General features: G+C 39.7%; 1 protein-coding gene across 2 annotated transcripts in view; it reads right to left on the bottom strand.

Annotated features, from left to right (window-relative positions):
* The window catches only part of si:dkey-12j5.1 (probable assembly chaperone of rpl4), a 24,498-nt gene extending 6,097 nt beyond the window's left edge, over positions 1 to 18,401 (bottom strand). The window contains exons 1-10 of one of the 2 annotated variants that reach the window (XM_040117659.1): positions 18,161 to 18,401; positions 17,887 to 17,999; positions 17,616 to 17,762; positions 17,320 to 17,472; positions 15,803 to 15,915; positions 15,564 to 15,687; positions 14,176 to 14,268; positions 13,413 to 13,481; positions 7,565 to 7,618; positions 2,070 to 2,222 (exon numbers count right to left, since the gene is read on the bottom strand). In XM_040117659.1, coding sequence (XP_039973593.1) covers positions 2,070 to 2,222; positions 7,565 to 7,618; positions 13,413 to 13,481; positions 14,176 to 14,268; positions 15,564 to 15,687; positions 15,803 to 15,915; positions 17,320 to 17,472; positions 17,616 to 17,762; positions 17,887 to 17,999; positions 18,161 to 18,227 — 1,086 coding nt within the window. In that variant the 5' untranslated portion in view covers positions 18,228 to 18,401. The remainder of the gene's footprint in view (positions 1 to 2,069; positions 2,223 to 7,564; positions 7,619 to 13,412; positions 13,482 to 14,175; positions 14,269 to 15,563; positions 15,688 to 15,802; positions 15,916 to 17,319; positions 17,473 to 17,615; positions 17,763 to 17,886; positions 18,000 to 18,160) is intronic. The other variant, XM_040117660.1, reaches the window with a different exon arrangement.
* Positions 18,402 to 18,572: the final 171 nt, after the last annotated feature.

The raw sequence follows: 18,572 nt of genomic DNA, 5'->3' as shown, positions 1-18,572 counted from the left end.
GTAAAGCTTTTGACCTCAGTTTGCCCTAGCTACCTCTGCACACACTCAGGCACACTTACACACACGCACACACACGTATACAACATTGTCCTCTGTGCATACACTGCGGATCCTTCCTCAATTGCACCCTATCTGGCAGAGACTCAAATTCCATTTCACGTCCGGTTTACTATTGATTTTACCCTTGCCACTATTCACCAGCTACACCCACACAACCACACACGCACACACCCCACATCCAATCTGTTCCCTTCCTCGCCTCCCATTTCATTCTCCCACTCCTTCTCCTCTCTTACGCTTCCTTCTCGTCCTCTCAACCCATCCATTCTTTCCTATCATTCGTTTTTAGAGCATCTCAGCTGAATGCAGGGTATGTGTGTGTGTATGAGCGTGCATATGTATTGATCAGAGGCGAGATTAATAATGAAGACATTTCCGAAATAATTAGATATGCAAGTTGGCATACGCAACCATAAATAAACATGTGCATCTACATAAGGTGCGCCTACGCATACCCGCATGGTTTTCTCTCACTGTCTCACACCTCACACTACACACACACACACACTCAGTAAAGTCATAAAGTATGCAGAGAAGTGGACTGGCGCCAAAACAAGCCGTTGGGCTTTGAGGCCTCATTTCCATGTTGGAGCCCATTTTAACTAGCAGACTGACTCATTGTTAATAATTAACACTCACAGTGATGCTCAGAAACAAAGCTCTGACATAAACATGGGAGAATCTCGACTACACAGCACACAGATGCACACAAATATGAGCAAAAGCACTGAGCTGAGAAATGAAGTGCACCACAAGTGGGGCTGTTTTTTCTCCACATTCCACTTCACCTTTCAAGGTCTTCGTGCATTTACTTTTCACGTTTTTCTGCGCCTGTTGCTCCACTCACTCTACAAAGAAACTATGCTGTTTACTTGTCACGCTCTGACACCTCACCCAATTCTATTACCAGTCTTTCTCTGTGCAAAAATGGCTAAGTACTTAATTCTGCCTATTTCTCAATTCCATTTTTTTCAGTTTGTTTTTTTTTTTCTTTATTAACTGTCACTAAAAAGCTGGCAGCTTAAATTTATTTGTGCATTGTGCCCTTATTTTCCTCCCCACAGTTTCTTCCATTCTCCTTCTCGGCAGCTTAAAGCCACTCTCACTCTTGTCTCAGTGGTGGACATTCCCAGTGGATGCTGGTTAGACAGGCCTGTCACTGCACTGCTAGCCTTAGAGACAGACATAAATATATTGCCACTCTGCTGCCCCTACTCATCTGTACAGGAACACAAGAGGGCAAGAGAGGCGGAGGGAGGGTTGGGAGTTAGGTGGGGAGGTGAATAGGAGAAGAAAGTAAAGAGAGAGAGGAAAAGAAAATCGGAGGTGGGGCCTGCCATTCTTCAGTCTGTGCAGTCTGATTTACAAGCCTATTGGATTTTAGACTAAAATGAATCACCGCTCCACAGAAACATTGCTCCCTGACAGAATGACAGAATGAATGAGACACATCAGTCCTTGAGTGTGTGTGTGTGTGTGTGTGTCTGTGTGTGTTTTCAAGGGGGAATGGACGAGAGAGAGGGTTATATTTAAACCTCTTTGAGACCGTACAAAAAGATATTTCTGTGGCAACAATAGAGCTTAGTTAGGATCCTCTCATGTTTACAGTGCTACATGCACTCCTTCTCGGACAAGAACTGGTTCTTAGGAGCCACTGGATGTAACTAGCTGTACCCATAGTAGCTGTGCACAGTGGTGGAGTAGGTATTCAGATCCTTTCTTAAGTAAAGAGTAAACCACGCAATAAGAATCCTCCATTATAGGTAAAGATCTTGCATTCTAAGTTTCACTTAAGTAAAAGTATGTTAGTATTATAGTATCAAAACTAAAAGTACTCCATGCAGAGAATTTGCCCCTGTGAGTGTCTTATTTTGTTCAACCAACAATCCAAACCTCAAAATTAGTACAGTACTTGAGTATATCTACTTAGTTACTTTCCACCATCATCAATAACTAGTGATCTTTAGGTTTGTGGGCCAATATTATGAGGTTATCTTGACCTGAATTACCTTCTTAGCATTGGTCAGGTACGATCTGGCTGCGTCCTTCAGTGCCTTCCACTCCTCCGTCTCCTCCTCCGTCACTTCTCTTCCATCTCTTTCTTGCTGCTCCTTTGCCTTTTCAAACTGGAGGTAGCACACCCAGCCGGAGAGATACCACACCTGGGAGGCACAGGGAAAGAGAGAGGGTTTGGGGGGCAGGGTGCGTGAAGCGAAGAGATTCAGACAGAAAGAAAGTGTTCTTTGTTGCAGTAAGTGAGCACTGACAAGAGAAACAGATTTGTAACCCTCACAGAACATATCTGCATGAAATCCCACATCCTCCTTTGACAAACAGCTTTTACAAATATAACATAGAATCACGCTGACACACACACACACACACACACACATACACACACACAAGCAATCCATCACTCACATAAAAGCGATGGAATACTGTACTCATTTACAAATGCTGCATGAATGCACATGTGCACATACTGTAGCTTCACAATGAATTCAAAGCTGTGACTTAGCCATCTTAACAACTGTGATGAAAAATTTTTTTTTTATCTCTCTATAGCAACAGATGCAATTACTATACTGAAAAAAATAAACAAAAACATAATATGATAAAAAATATCTTCTTTGCATTTCAACCATATCATACTTAAAGGCTATGTTGTGGACTATATCAGTTTGCTATTAAATTATACGAGGAAAGTTTCCTAATATTCTCTTTATTTAACTGTTAATTCTTCTACTCTACACGATTTCAATTTTCACCTTAAAATATTTCCCGTAAGAACTTTTCTGCCATGATAGAAATCAAAGAGGAAGAGAAGTAACACAGTCCTAGGGCCGGTGTCAGGACGCAAGGTTAGCGGGCTAACAAACCAACTCTGCTTTGACTGGTTTTTCGGTTCCACTGTGGTATCTTATTTTTCAGCGAGGTACATAACCACGGTAAATTCAGCTCCAAACCATACCTGCTCCAGGTTATGTTCAGGGCATTAAATACAAACATGTTTAAAAAAGCCCACCTCTTCAAGATCAGTTCTCTAGAATAATTGCATCACTATTCCTGGGGCCATGTTTTGATCATCTTGGATTCAAAAATTTCATTTACAAAACAGTATTTTAAAATATAATGTTGCAAATATGTGAGTAAAGTCAAGGTGAAAGGTGTCGATTACTACATTAACAGTTGGTAAGAAGGGCCAATGTCTAGTGATCGGCAGAACCACTTTACGTTCCATGATGTTTTTATCAGATGTGAATGTGTGCAGTGTTTCCAGGCAAATTACCCACTCTGGCAAAACAAAAGACATCTATAAGCAACAGCCAGTTTAGATAACCAGTAATACGATAAAATTTACTGTTGCATATTGATGCTTATGAGTTTTTTTTCCATTACAATGTGGCCATATGTCAGAACATCAGAGAGACAATATGAATATAAAACCCTTGCTTATGTTATTGCTTATTTTTATATTCTATTTGTGTGGTAACATCTTATTTTCTGCCTATACATATTGCTTTTTGCAGTTACAATTACCCTTTAATAAGAAAAGCATCTGCAGACTCAGGTCTGTGGAATATTCATTTACTGAGTCAAGCTTTTGATGAGGAGCTTTCTTCAAGAATCATTCGGGTTCAATTCCCAGATTTTCACAAGGAGACTAATACTGTCATCTTATATTAAAGGACACTGCTTTAGGTCCGTTCATGTGGTAAATGTTCAGCTATTTGTTCAAACACCTGCCTCATTGACACAACGCGGCAACAGCTGGATCGGAGTTGGCCAACAGAAAATAAGCAGATAAATCACTGGGAGAACAAAATAATGTCAAGAATAATAGCTTATTATATTATGTTGCTCCAGTAGACCATTAGGTAGCCGTCTTTCATTATAATATAGTAGTCTATTTGTCAAAACTTAAATTTCATTTGTTACACAAAGCTGTTTTCTTAGCTCAATGTATTCACATATATTTGTTAAAAAATTTTTGCCTCTTCTGTTGCAAACAAACAACCCTTACCAGGATTCTGACTCCAAATGTGTGAGCAAGAGAGAGCAAGAGAGCACCCTGTAGAGTTAGGTGTTAAGGGCCTCTTATCACCTAATGAAAATTTATTCAAAAAAAACCAATAGAACAATATTTTTGAAATAATCCTGTTGCTCCACAGAGTTCAAACACTGAGGGGAGGCATATTTTGAACTGTAAGTTAGTATGTTGGCATTCACCAAAATCAGCTTGTTCTCTCGCTTTTCCATAATCACACCTTTTTTCTCCAACATAACCATGTTTACCATGCAAAGCTTGCTACTCCACCTTTAAACACGATCGCTTTCAACTCTCAGTGAACTTGGAGGTTTGTGCATGCCTCTCATCTACGGCCAAAGATCACCCACCCACTGTTCGTTAAGCACCAAGATACACTTAACAGTTTTATTCATTATTCATTGAGGTAGTATGGACCAGCACCTCTGCCAAATCAACCATTTAACAAACACATCAAGGCATGCCGCACTAAATTCAGAATTGCTGCTCCGTATGCTGAGTGGGAGGCCACCCCCTGCAGCCACACTTATCAGAACAGCAGCACTCGATAAATGTAGAAATGTTTCAGAACCAGCAGTATGACATTTTTTTTTTAAATCACTAAAACATTTTCTTGTGAATGCAGAACCTAGAAAAAAAATGTTCTTGTGTATATTCAGTAGAGAAAGAGTGAAATTAGGTCATTTAAATTCACAATTTTAACTTCCTCACAAGTGAGAACCACTGCACGTCTTCTAAAGAGCTAGAAAAGGGCCAGAAAATTCTTTATAGCTGGTCCACTGTGAAATATTTGTCTGTGTGGTAAAGATTTTGCATCTACACTAAAAATTAAAATATGAGAAAGTTAGCTAATTAAGAACTTCAGAGAATCCACTCTACCTTACCACAACCCCAGACAGAAGCAGACATAATAAAATAAATGCTGCGTCTGTCAATCAAATCACTGGGAATATTGTCATTTCATCTTAGTTCCCATATGGTGCTGCTGAAGGAAGAGCAAAAGCATCATGAATCAATGGAATACCTTTGAAACAAGATTTGCAAGGAACTAGCTCAGTTGTTTGTGCAGACTTAACGTTATTTAAGTAAGGCTCCAACTTTGAGAAATGCAAGAGCAAGTAGACGGAGGCAAGAGCTAACTACTTATCTACAGCGCTTCAGAGAGGAAATAAGAGAGAGAGTAAGACAAAGTTGGGAAGAGAGAAGGAGAGGGAATGTGAGGGAGACAGAGTATTATGTAGTCAAATCTGTCTGTCATACATTTCTGACTTCTCAAATATGACTCTAGCTACATACCTATGATAACTGTGCATGGTTTGACATGACACTTTCTGACCATTAGAACTGGTGACTGTATGCCTGTGTGTGGCTATAGGCCCTCTCAAATCGAGTGTCACAGCTGTGCGTCTATGGAGCAAGTTTAAAAAGTCAGCCCCCCGATGACTGCTCTCAATTTGTCAGCTGAGGGGTGTGTGTGTTGGAGGCTGAGCCTGTGGGGGAGTGGGGCAGAGAGACACTGACATGCTCTTCGTTCTGACACCCAGTGGCACACCGTCACTTCGTCTGCCACTGACATTGACGATTTGGAGCACACTGACAGCACATAGTTCCTACTTAAGGACAGAAAAGACTGCCATTTACGCCACTCTCTAATAAGCATTCAAGTTCTCAGTCATACTCTGTGTGTGAGGACGTAAGAGCAAGTAAAGCAAAAGTGTTGGTGTGTTGTGCACACACACAAGCAGTGGATCAGCAGAAGCAACTAAGTGCTCAGGTTGAGACTTTCTCCTTCCCACTGGGGTGATGAAAGATTTGCCTTGTTCTGATCCTGCAGTGGCTACTGCATCATAATAATAAGACTGCCCACAAGGGGACACATAAAAAGACATCACTTAGTCCTGTGCATTGATGAGTAACACACATCCCCAAGAACCCAGAGTCTGCTCAAGAATCATTAAATATTCAGGAGAGACCAGCCTGATAATCAGACTAAATTTCCATTTTAAGTTTCATTTCATTCATTCAGCCTGAAATTGTGTTCATGTTAATCGATTTCTTGTTGGAAAGGAGAGTTTTGTTTTCTTTTACCTTGACCAATCAGTTGGTAATTTAATGTTTTATACGACAATTGAGGAAAATATGCTCATTATTGCTGTAAGATGGCTTATACCTGTGTTAATCTCTTCCACACAGCATTTTACTGTTGCCATTTTGGCTTGGCTATAAACGCGAATGTCCGTGACTGGCTGGCTGACTGGCTGGCTGGCTGGCTGACTGGCTGACTGGCTGACTGGCTGACTGACTGACTGATAAAGTTACACCATTAGTCAGCCGAATACAGTGTGACTGAGTGCTGACGTTACACCATTGGTCGGCAAGCTGTAGTTTTCCCCGTTGGCTGTTGCTCTTTCAAAATTAATCAACGCAAACAGTTTCTATTCCGTCATCAGGGGGCAGTGTTGCCTTTGCTAACGCCTTTGCTAGAATTACTGACTTTTCACACCACTTTAGCGACTGTTCTTCACAAAAGCACCTAGTGAAAAATCCTGCGACTTTTTTGACAAACCTTAGCTACTTTCCGTAGAAGAGAGTCACCAGTATTACCCCGGGAGCACAAGGTCAGGCTTTCCTTCCGCAGGCACACCTGTCTATGCCGCTCATTCAACTGACCACACGGCAGCTGATGGAGACGCGATCAAGCTTCTAACTTTCTCTTTGACTGATCATTTTAAAAGTAAATAAAGCCGAAATCACAGCAAAGCTGTTGTCTTTAACTTATGTGTATTGTGATTTTGTCAGACGACGTTGCGGTTATAAAATCAGGATTTTCAGCAGTGCAGAGAAGCAGCTTAGAAATGGCTTGAAAGTGACTGCTGGTTAACATGTAGCCTTAATGGGCCACATTTCAGTAACTTTTTCATACTTGTTCCGTTGTCTGACAACAGAAACAGAAAAACATGTAAATGAGAACAGCTTTATTGGGAATTCTGCTGTATTAAAATACTGTATTTGTGAGTACAGACAGTAGGAGAGAAGTGAACAGATAACGTGCGTTCCAGCCATTTACTAGGTTTTGACCTAGTCTTTGACCTAGACCTTCCGATTCTTAATCCTGCCTACAAGGCTCTGATTGTTTTTTTGTTTCTACAACCAGCTGTCAATGAGCATGACACCAGACAAATTGGTATACCTGAACAAATTGGAGATATGGGCATCAATTTAGAGGTCTGCAACCAGACATGCTGGAAACACAAAACCAGAGTATAAACTACCGAAATCCACATTTATGCCGCATTTTCATTTTGCTCTAAAAGTGAAAGAGAGACATTAAACTTTTCTGCATTTTGCACTGAAAAATGGAAAATAAAAAACAAACAATAACATGATTGAAAGCCAAGCTGCCCACCAAATTTTTTTACTAGACAAAAACAGGTGGGACATCATTTCATTGCTTACCTGGACGACCTCATCATCCTCCTCCAGAAGACCCTCCAACACATCTACCGCCATCTAATGCAAAGAGAGAGAGGGGGGTGGGATTGAAATGACAATTGGAAAGAAAAAAGAAAAAAATAGTAAGAGAAAACCATCAGAAAATAGTCATACCAGCAAAATCAATTTAGGTTTAAAACATTCATCAGTGCACACGTACAGTACTCTGTCTCTTCTCTGATAAAGCTGACGCCCAAAGACAAACAAAAACACCCGGACAAACATGCGGGTGCGGTGCATCTCCCAGGCATCTCGATCAATCACATTGATCAGAGGGTCTGATAAGCGTCTATGAGGCCACTGTCCCAGACACAACACCATCGATACCAACAAGACAACAAACATGGCTGCCAATAGACACACTCACCAGTGCTTATCGCACAGTCAATAGTCACTTTGGCCACTCTGTTTAATAGCCCTTTTAATCCATTTACAGACATTAAGAGTCAATATGTTCTTAGTATCCACCTGACTCCATAGGACGCATGATCAACCTATAGATTAGCCAGACCCACCATCTCTATTTTCCTCCTGACAAGTTTTTCTCTGATTTCTTCTCTGTAGTGTCCTGGAGAGAGAGCTTGAGTCTCAAAGGAGTTTAAAATAGGTGACCTTTGCCATAAGTCGTCATTGTCTGGGTCAGTTTCTGTGGGAAGTTTCTATTACAGACAACAGACCTACTAAAGTAGGCTGTGTGTTTGTTTTGCTCTGGCTCTCGCCTTGCAGATTCTGTGGTTTTGGTGTGCGTGCGTGTGTGTGTGTGTGTGTGTGTGTGTGTGTGGTGTGTGTGTGCGGGATGTGTGCGTGTGTGTGGTGTGTGTAAGGCCCAAGATGATGATATATTGATTTTTGTCAACTTCAGGTTGGAGGCGACTGTTAGCCAATCACCCGTGGTGAAGGGCAGGAATAAAGGACATGCACGTACCTGTGCACGCACGCACGCACACACTACCACAGAGTCGCACACTACAAGAAAGCTACACACAACAGTGAGCACAACAAGCAGCACTTGTTTCTTGTTAAGGCAGTCTTATTAGCTGGAGAGCTTCCTGTTTTTTCCCCTCTCGCTCTTTGGAGTTCTCTTCTCTTTTCATTAAGCCTACATGGTTCCGGTGGCAATAGAGGTTTGTTGCTTTGGTGGACTGAGGGGGAGCCAGGTTAATTGAGAGTATCTCGTTAAGACTGTGCAAATGTGCATGTCAGGGAGTCAGTTGATTGATTGCTAGACCAATTATCAGCTGAAAACCCATTGTCCTTAATTAATTAATGACTGATTAAAAATACACAAACAAAAACACCTAATCCCAGCTGATGATGAATGGATTCATGCCCAGTTTCAGAATTATCTACTTGACTTTCATTGTATCACACCAATGTGACAGACTCACACCCACGCACGCACACACGCATGCACACAGTAATTCAAGCCAAGCACTAGATATAAAAGATAGGAGGAAAGATCTGTCTGGGTATTAAACAACTGATAGAACAGGCGGTTTTGGAGCAACAAAAATAGAACAAGAGATATCTGGGAGCCAGGATAACTGAGCAATGATAACCATTATATCGTCTCCAACTGCACTCCTTCCTAACTACACTGGTCAACCCAGGGGCAAGTGATTAAAGATTCAGAGATTCTTAAGCCGCTTCATGCTCTAAACAACAACAAGATTAATATTCTCCTGAAGATAAGGGGAAGAGAGGGGGTAGGAGGGAAGGGTGCAAAAAAGTATCTTAAACAATGTAAAACTGGTCAATGAACAACAATGGTGCACTGCAAAGACACACACACACACACACAAACACGCGCCAAAGACACCATGTACATGCTGTCCTCTTTATTTCAAGACCTGTTAAAAGAAAAAAAAGCAGTACCCTGGAGAGGAACTAATTTATAATGGCCATTGCGTGCGTGTGCAGTTTGTGTGTGTTTGTCCATTTGTCTGTGTGCGTAATCTTCAGGCAATTTTGTTTAACAGAATCATTTTACCGGAGTGCACAGCAGCGACACGAAAAAAGACAAATCACTTTACAAGTGAGGGCAAGCCGTATCTCTAACACACAGAGACCCATAACACAAACACACACACACACACACACACACAAACAGGGACGTCTACACTTAAGTAAATAAATCCTAGGGATGTCAGTGCTAACTGTACTTCCAAGCAACATTGTATAAGGTGCGCTCCACCGTGAGCTAAATTCAAAAACAGGAATGTTAAATGAAAAACATGAAAGCAAACAAGAGTGACAATGACAATGAAAATAACTACCCATCAGCTACTGAGACAACTATGCCGAACAGACACCTTAATGGCTATCAAGGGAGGGTGTCTGTTTGTCTGTCTGATATGTGGCAAGTGAATCAGTGGTGGTGATAGTTGATGATGATGGTAATGTGTGTGTGTGTGTGTGTGTGTGTGTGTGTGTGTGTGTGTGTGTGTGTGTTTATACGTGTATACATGTCTTTCTATGGTTGTAAGGACACATTTTGGTTTGAAACAATTGTTTCGAGGACTTTTTGGTCATACCTCACAACTTCAAAGTGCTGTTTGGGGGTTAAGACTTGGTTTTAGGGTTACAATTAGGTCTAGGGTGAGTGTTGTGGTTAGGCATTTATTTGTGATGGTTAAAGTTAGGGTAAGGGGCTAGGGAAAACATTATGTCAAGGAGTGTCTTCACAACTTATGCAAGACAAATATCTGTGTGAGTGTGAGAGAGAGAGAGAGAGAGAGAGAGAGAGAGAGAGAGAGAGAGAGAGAGAGAGAAAAAAAACAGTGATCTCTGAGGGCTGCGTTGTTATTACAAAGCACATTATTAAACCATGAAATAAAATGTCTGTATAAACAAGAAATAAACCAGTAATTCAGATATTATTAGATCATTCAGTCTATGAAATGTAAGAAAATACTGAAAAATGTCAATTACAATTTCCTTGAGTTAAAATTATATAAAGCTGAGAAAAGCTGCAAATTCTTGCATTGGAGAAGTTGGAACCACAGACTTTTCGTATTTTTTTTTTTTGATAATTGACTTAGAGTGATTAATAGATTACCAAAACTGTTGCAAATAACCTTTAGTTGAATGACTAATTGATTAAGCAACTAATCATCTCAGCACTGGTTTAGTCCATAAAATATCAGAAAAATATATCTTCAAATTGCTTCTTTTCTCCAACCAACAATCCAAAACCCAAAGATATTCATTTTACATTGCTATAAGACACAAAGGGAGCAAATTCACCCATATTAAAGGAGTGGATGTTTAGCATTTTTGATTAGTAAAATCACTAAAAACAATAAATCAATTATGAAAACTGTTGTCAGTTAATCCTCTGTCCATCAACCAATCTAAAAATTGACTAACTATTTCAGTGCTACAGAAACTGGCTCAGCAATACTTGAGCAAACCATCAAGCAGCTGGACAATGATACCTACACAGCTGTCTCACTTTTGCTGCTTTCAAGCACACCTCATGTGCTCCTACAGCTACAGAAATCACAAACAGATTTGGCATGCATTCAAGTGTTTCTCCTCAAAAACAATCAAGTGGGGAAAAAAAAGACCTAAAAAAGCAATTTTCTCCCCTTACAAATTAAGTGGCACAGATCCACGTCTTGCAGAAAAACAGAAGATGGAAGAGTTGAGCAGCGAATGTAACTGATTTTCTCATTAATTTATTATCCAACAGTCAGTTTGTTTTAGGGCCAGTGTACTTACAAAGACCATGAGGCAATTACATAATGCAACTTTTAGTATCAGTTGATATGATGGTTTCCATGATCTTGACCCTCTACTTTAGGTAACTCATTTATCATAAAATAACCACTTTATCAAGAAATTATACCTTAATGCTGAGCTTTTCATGTGCTCTTGGCCTACAAATTGAAAGGAAAGTTCTCTTTTAAAAAAATGTTCTCCAACTATTTTGAAAGTCACGGCCTCCATCAACTTTGCATTTTAAAAGATGACTGTGTATCCAACAGTGATACTATTATTTATATACGACGATTTCCTCCTTTGGGTTTACCATTATTATAGCAGAGGCTATACCTGCCAGCAGTGAGTTGCTGACCACCTCTATTAATGTCATAAAAAATTAATACGCTTTAATGAAATAGAAACCTTCAGTTAGAAACCTTCAAGGAAAAAAGAACAGAGGTGCTATTTCCCAGAGCAAAGGTCACGTTTAATGTGTGAGGCTCTTGTTTAGATTGTCACCTTGTCATCACAAATGATGAAATGCTGTTCATGCACCAGACAGCCACGAAGCAATACATCTCATTATCATTTTTTATGATTTAATCTGTCACCACCATGCACTACAATGTTAGTTTTACCAATAACTATCAAGATAATATCATATACTCTGATTACCTGACCAAAGTAATCATACTGCAACATTTTTATTTTGGCAAAACCCTAATTTACTCCGATTCAAATTGAATCCACATCTTGTATTGAATGTAAAAGCCCAAACTGCATTCATCAGACAAAGAGTTTAATCTCCAACTGAGACAAACAAGTCTCTTTTGGAAAAGAACAGCATAATTCTTCTACTACTTCTGCTATTCCAGAGCGAACTACTATTTACCAGAAATAGCTGTTTATTCTGTAAAACAACAATAATTGCTTTAATATGTTTCTTTGGAAACTATATCAAAATTTCAAAGCCTTGGCTCAGTTTGGAAGACCAAACAAAATATTCAACAGGGAAAAAACACAGACAAATGGTCATATTCTGGCACCCAGCTAAGAAGGCAGCTTTCAAACTAATAACTCTACAGACTGGAAGCACACAACTTTACACAGGGTTTAGAGTTGTGAATAGATTTATAGTCCACAGGGAGATATACTGAGCACAAAAGTGAGTGAGAGTGTGTGTGTGACAGAGGAATAGAGGAAGGAAAGAAAAGAGAGGATGTTCCTATCAAATTCGGCTAAGTCCCAGTCTGGGAGAGACAGACAGAAAATAACTTGCTTCTTCTCTACTTCCACCCTTTAACTCAATTTCCGTCAGGAACTTTCAAATAGCTGATGGCTAAAAGCAAATATGACCAAAGTTGTGCATGGATGTGTATTTGCATACATGTGTGCACAGCAAAATATTCACATTATAAAGCACTCAGAATGGGTGCACTTTGTGTTGCAGGCTCGATGACACCAAAAGGAGGATGAAGACAAATGACGCGTCAGAAACCGTGGACCGAGACGTTGTCATTTACTGATACACCTGACAGACCATCTCCCACACACGCACACACAGGCACGCACACACACACACACACACACACACACAAACACACAAATGGCTCCGCTGCAGCTATTTTTGTGTGTCTCATAGCTGAACTGCTGTTGGTGTGGCAGCAATCACAGAAAATGACTTCAAGCATTAATGACTGTTAGGGGGTTTTAGCACTGAACTGAAGCTAGTGAGCCACTAAAATCAAGGCCATTAATAGTGGAAATTTTTGATTGATTTAGTAGACAAGGGCACTGTATCACAGATATGGCAGCAATTCATCAGAATAAGAATTCCCGCCCCCCCGTTTTCTCTCTACCCATCCCTCCTCCCCTGTGCACCCCCTTAGCCCCGTCCCTCTCTGTAAATACCACTCTTCAATTATTGACGCTGAACTCTGGAGGGGATAAAGACCAGGCATGGCCTTCCCACCTTCAGTGCTTTTCACTAGAAAGGAAAAGCACACAAATGCACGAACACACACAAATACCAGGCCACCCTCCCACCATGAACCACAGGACAAAGACTAACAACAGCAGAGTGTACGAGCACAACACACATTTTTACCTCGTATTCCTCTGACTCGATGAGCAGTTTGGCTGTGGTGATGCGAGTCTCGTACGGTGGGATTTCACTCTGGAGAAAAAAGGCAAGATCGCCACCTCTGAAGTGAGTGTTTACACAAGCATCCACAAACATGATCCTTTCCTTTGTCTGATCAAAACTCGATAGAATTTCAAGGTACAAAATGCTCTGCAGCTACATGGCTGTTAATCAAAGTGAAAGTGTCGGAAAGCTGAGCTCAAATCAACCTGCTCCGGGAGATAAAGGTCGTAACAATAGAGCCACTGGGATTTTTGTATCAAAACATCATGGAAACCCTCTTATATCACATTAGCTCAGTTTTGATTTGAAATTCAGCTACAATTTATTTGGAGCAATTCAGGACACATCCTAACTTTTATATTACATCCATTTCAATCCCTTTGTCCAATTCCATGTAGTAATTTGCTTACTTTATCATTTAGACCTTTTTCTGGTGTTGCCTTGTGCTTTCATAGGTTTTCTCTTCACACTCTTACAGACACTCACACAGACACACACACACACACACACACACAGGTTTGTGAAGTATTTGATCCATCTCTTATTTCTTATTATCCCTCATTTCCTTAACTCTTACTTTTCATCTCTACTGGTGTCCTTATGTTTGTGCTCACTGCAAAGCACACTGTGACAATCCCGTTAGTTGAAAATGCTTTATAAATAAACTGGATTCTTATGAGGGCTAGTTGCTGTCAGAAAAATACCAAGCACAGCTCCAAATCACCTGCATGCCTTCCTCTGTGTTGGAAGAAGCTGCACTCTGTTTCTGGGCAGGAAGCCACAATCCAACACTCTTCAACAGGTATTCTCTGCCTTCCTGAAGACAACAAAATGTATATACATGTAAATTTCCAGGCACACGTATGCGTGTACAACTATACTCAAAAAATACGCAAAACAAACAGACAAACAAAAATCAACAGCTGTAAAGTGAAACAATTTGACGACTTTAAATCATGAGTTTTACTTCCACAGACTGAATCCTGAAGTCTCTATAGATATCAATGAATTTATGGATTAATCTAATATCAATTTAGGTCTTCATTTCTAAATTATTACAAGAGTATTCCAAAAGAGCCTTTCGCTGCTGGATGTGGGATGCTGTGAAGTGTAACTGGAGCCAGCCTGACCCCTGCAGCTTACAACTAGTATTACAGATCCTCCTCAGCTCTGAAGCATCCAATTTTTCCTCAGTTTGGTGATGTAAGAGCATGAACAACAATTTTCACAGAAAGTTTTGGGTTTATCTGACCAGGTTTTGAGATACCCACTGCTGACACCATGCCAATACAAAGAAGGTAAAGTGAATTTTACTTGTGGTGGCCTCAGAATTGAAAAAAATATATATAAAGAACTCAAAAAAGAAATGTACTTTTCCACAAGCAGTGAACTGATTACTTAGGATAATCCACAGATATTACTGTAAACAATTTTCACTGTATCTTTACCCCCTGTTTTAAACTGTTCCCAGAAGCTTAGGAAGGGGTTTATTATGTTTTTAAATAGCAATGTCTAGCCAGGCAAGACATCACTGCTGTTGTTGCTGTTATTCTACAACATATGAGAACTTTAAAAAGGATAAATTTTATTCAAATCAAAGACACACTGCAAATTCAGTGCACATTCAAAGTTCTTTCAGAAACAAAATGGTACAGTTTCTTAAGCAGAGAGGTTCCTCTCAGAAAGGTTTTGCTTTGAATGAACCTGCCTTTACTAACAGTTGGTAAAGCAGCAACATTTAAAAATGAGTAAAACCAGAGAAAATATTATTATATTATTATTAAAATATTACTAAACAGTTCCTCTAAACTCATTGTCAGATGCTGCAAACTGTGCAATTTCCCAAACTGAGTTGAAGACGCTGCTTCCTCATCTCCCTCTCTTTATCAGATGACTATATGACCTCACTGATCTGCCCAGTAATTAACATTCATATCGGCATGACCTCTCTGTGTATGTGCGTGTTAATGTAAGTGTCCATCTGCTGATTAATGGCATACAATTCAATTTGCTCAGAATAATTACCTCAGCAGATTCCTGCTTTAATGTGGTGATAACTCATTCTGAGTGCGTGCTGAGTGCGTGCGTGCGTGCGTGCGTGCGTGCACTGACCTGGTTTTTCTCTGTACTGAACAGGTAACTGGCCATGAGCTGTAGAGCCTCAGGGTTATCATGGTTATACTGTAATGCTTTCTCAATGAATTCTCTGCACTTGTCTGCTGCTCCTTCCTCCATGCTACATGTAAACATACACACAAACACAGAGAAAGACAAATCTTAACTCATTACCATGCAGGTACATTAAAGGGAGGTTAGATGTGTCAAGAGTGTAACTCCGTTTGCACCAGTACCAAAGGTCTGTTAGATAAATCTCAGCGATGGAGCAGTAGGCTACACTAACATCCTTCTCTGTGGGGAGCTCAGGGTTATCATCTGGTCGGGCAGCAGCTCCAGCCTGAGCCTGCTTAAAGAGAGGAGAGTAGATGACTTGAGAGTTTTAAAACATTCCACCGAAGCAAAATAATGAACATGCACATTTTTTTATTAACAATCAAGTCATCCAATAAAGGAAATAGCTCCATGACCTCCCTTTACTCCTAGAGAAACTCGATCTAAACAGGTCTTTTTGACCAAAAAACATTTTGATTTGTCTCAGCAAAAAAAAAAACAACACACACACACAAAAAAAAACCAAAAAAAAACGCACATGTAAATAATAAAATTGGCTTCTTCGGTTTCAGTTTCACTGTGTTGTGCCAGCTGGCACAATACACTGGCTGAAACTTATTAGTAACACCTGTGCTTTTCCTACTATGTCAAAATTTCTGCTCTGAAAAAGACCTATGAAGATTTAAATTATGTAGAATATATTTACATTTATTCATTTTGAAGACGCTTTTATCTAAAGCGACATAAAAGTAAGGGACACCACTAAAGCTTCAGTACAGTACGAGACCTTGAAGTAAGTACTAAGTACTAAATATATTCAATAAGAAAAAGTGCAAGGAGATCAGGTAAAGAATTGCACCAGAAGTGCACAGTAAGTACTAATTAGGCATGTTAGGGTCTTAGAGGTGTTAGGAGAGGAGGTGCTCTTGGATGAGATGAGTCATCAAGAGATTCCTTGAAGATAGAGAGCGACACTCATAAAGAATGATAGCTCCAACATTTTCTTTGTTTCAAACATTTGTTATATAAATAATAAAGAGGATGCCATGTCAACGATTTTCATTCTATTTCTTATCAATACTGTAATTGCAATTATTTAAATAGATACCAATGATGAACATGTTATAATGTCAGTTAAACAATTACTGAATTCAGTTGGAATGTACTGAATGATTTATTATACAATGATAGACTAATGTAAGAGAATACTTTTTATCAGAACAGAACACTGTGCCATTATTACAACATATCCTAATCATTTTTCTCCTTTGCCTTACTATTTATTCTTGTACTGCATTTGCCATAGAGATATACTTTTTCCTGTTTTTACTTATTTACTACTAGTAAACTAGTTTACTAGTATTACAGTTTTATTACATGGCACATTATTATGTCCTCTGTATGCTATTCTTTGGATACTTAGTTGAATAATTCAATGAGCAAAAGTATCTGTTATATAGGTAGATAGATATATAGATAGATAGATAGATAGATAGATAGATAGATAGATAGATAGATAGATAGATAGATAGATAGATAGATATCCATACATTGTCCAACAGCACCCTCTGGTGAAGATAAATAACATTAAACTACCATTAAAGCTTGAGTACAATGGCATTCCTCCCTAGCTGATGTAGAACATCTGTAACTTAACAAACCACAAAGGGAATGTGGGTGTCTATGGGTGTGCACTCACTGTGGTCTGTGCTTGTTTGTCCAGTGCAGACAGTAGGACCTGTATTCCTCTACTGTAGTAGTCAACAGCCTCCTGACCTGTGTGGATCTGTCCCAGGTACATGTACTTACTGTGGCCTACATCTGGGCTCAGCTCCACTGCACGCAGTAAAACTTAGAGAGACTTGGTCAAGGAAGCTACAACCATCAATGCATTAAAAAAAAAAAACACGGAAATATCACAGCAGTGCTTCATTGAAATGACTGAATTAGTGACACACACAGTACAAGAAAGAAAAAAAACTACTTAAAGGATATTCCCTTAGCTTTCTGTGTGTCTCCTAGTTCAGAGTAAATGTGTCCCAGCATATTTAGGGCTTTCAGGTTGGTTGACTCCACATCCAGGGCTCGTTGACAGAAAAGGCCAGCCATCTCAAAGTCAAAACTATCCATGCATTCCTCTGTCTGTACAATAGATCATCACATGATATAACAAACATGCAGCAGATGATCAGAATTAAAAAATACATTTCAAAGACATGACAGATCTGGTTCCTGTCGTTGTTTTAGAATAACTTGTCAGTGTGACCTTCTGTAGTAGTTGTTGCACAGAGTATTTCTCAGCTGTCTTCTTCTTTGCTTTTTCATGCATTCTTAGTTTCAGCCTTTCCTGAGTTGACAATCCAACAAATCCTGCATCTGCTGTATTGAGAGAAGTGGAGAGGTAATGTTATTTTTGACTCATTTTGTTCCCTAAGGTCAATCAAAACATGTCAACCTAATATCAACTACTTGCTGTCTAAGAGCGTTAGCGTTACATACTGTATATAACTAGCAAAATGATAACCCACTGAACCACTTACCCCTGTTTGGTCGGTTCTCTTTCCTCTTCGGTTTATTTTTCTTTTTGCCCTTAGCCTGCCCTCCCATACTGATGAGAAGCACGTCTTATATTTCCACAACTTCTACCTTAAAACAGACTTTTCCCAAAGTGTGAAACCAAAACACGTTGTAAAGCAAGTGTAGTTGCTCTGGGGGTACACAGTACGCAGGCGCTAATAAGTGACTGGGTGGCTGCTACGGAGAGAGGTAGTGGACATTATTTCGGCGGTTCTGAAATAACCATTTTTACACTGAGGTACAGAAAAGGGAACCGTTTTTTACGGTCTAACATAATTAGCCAAAAATGTTTGAACCTCTGCTGTAAGGCTGAAGTAACCTTAAAAATCCACATTATTAATATTCCGTCTCCGTGTCGCTGAATATTTAAGGCGG

The sequence above is a fragment of the Xiphias gladius genome, chromosome 22 (genome assembly GCF_016859285.1).
Source record: "Xiphias gladius isolate SHS-SW01 ecotype Sanya breed wild chromosome 22, ASM1685928v1, whole genome shotgun sequence".
Lineage (NCBI taxonomy): Eukaryota > Metazoa > Chordata > Actinopteri > Istiophoriformes > Xiphiidae > Xiphias > Xiphias gladius.
The sequence above is the reverse complement of the archived record's forward strand: the minus strand, read 5'-3'. Positions and strand labels throughout refer to the sequence as shown.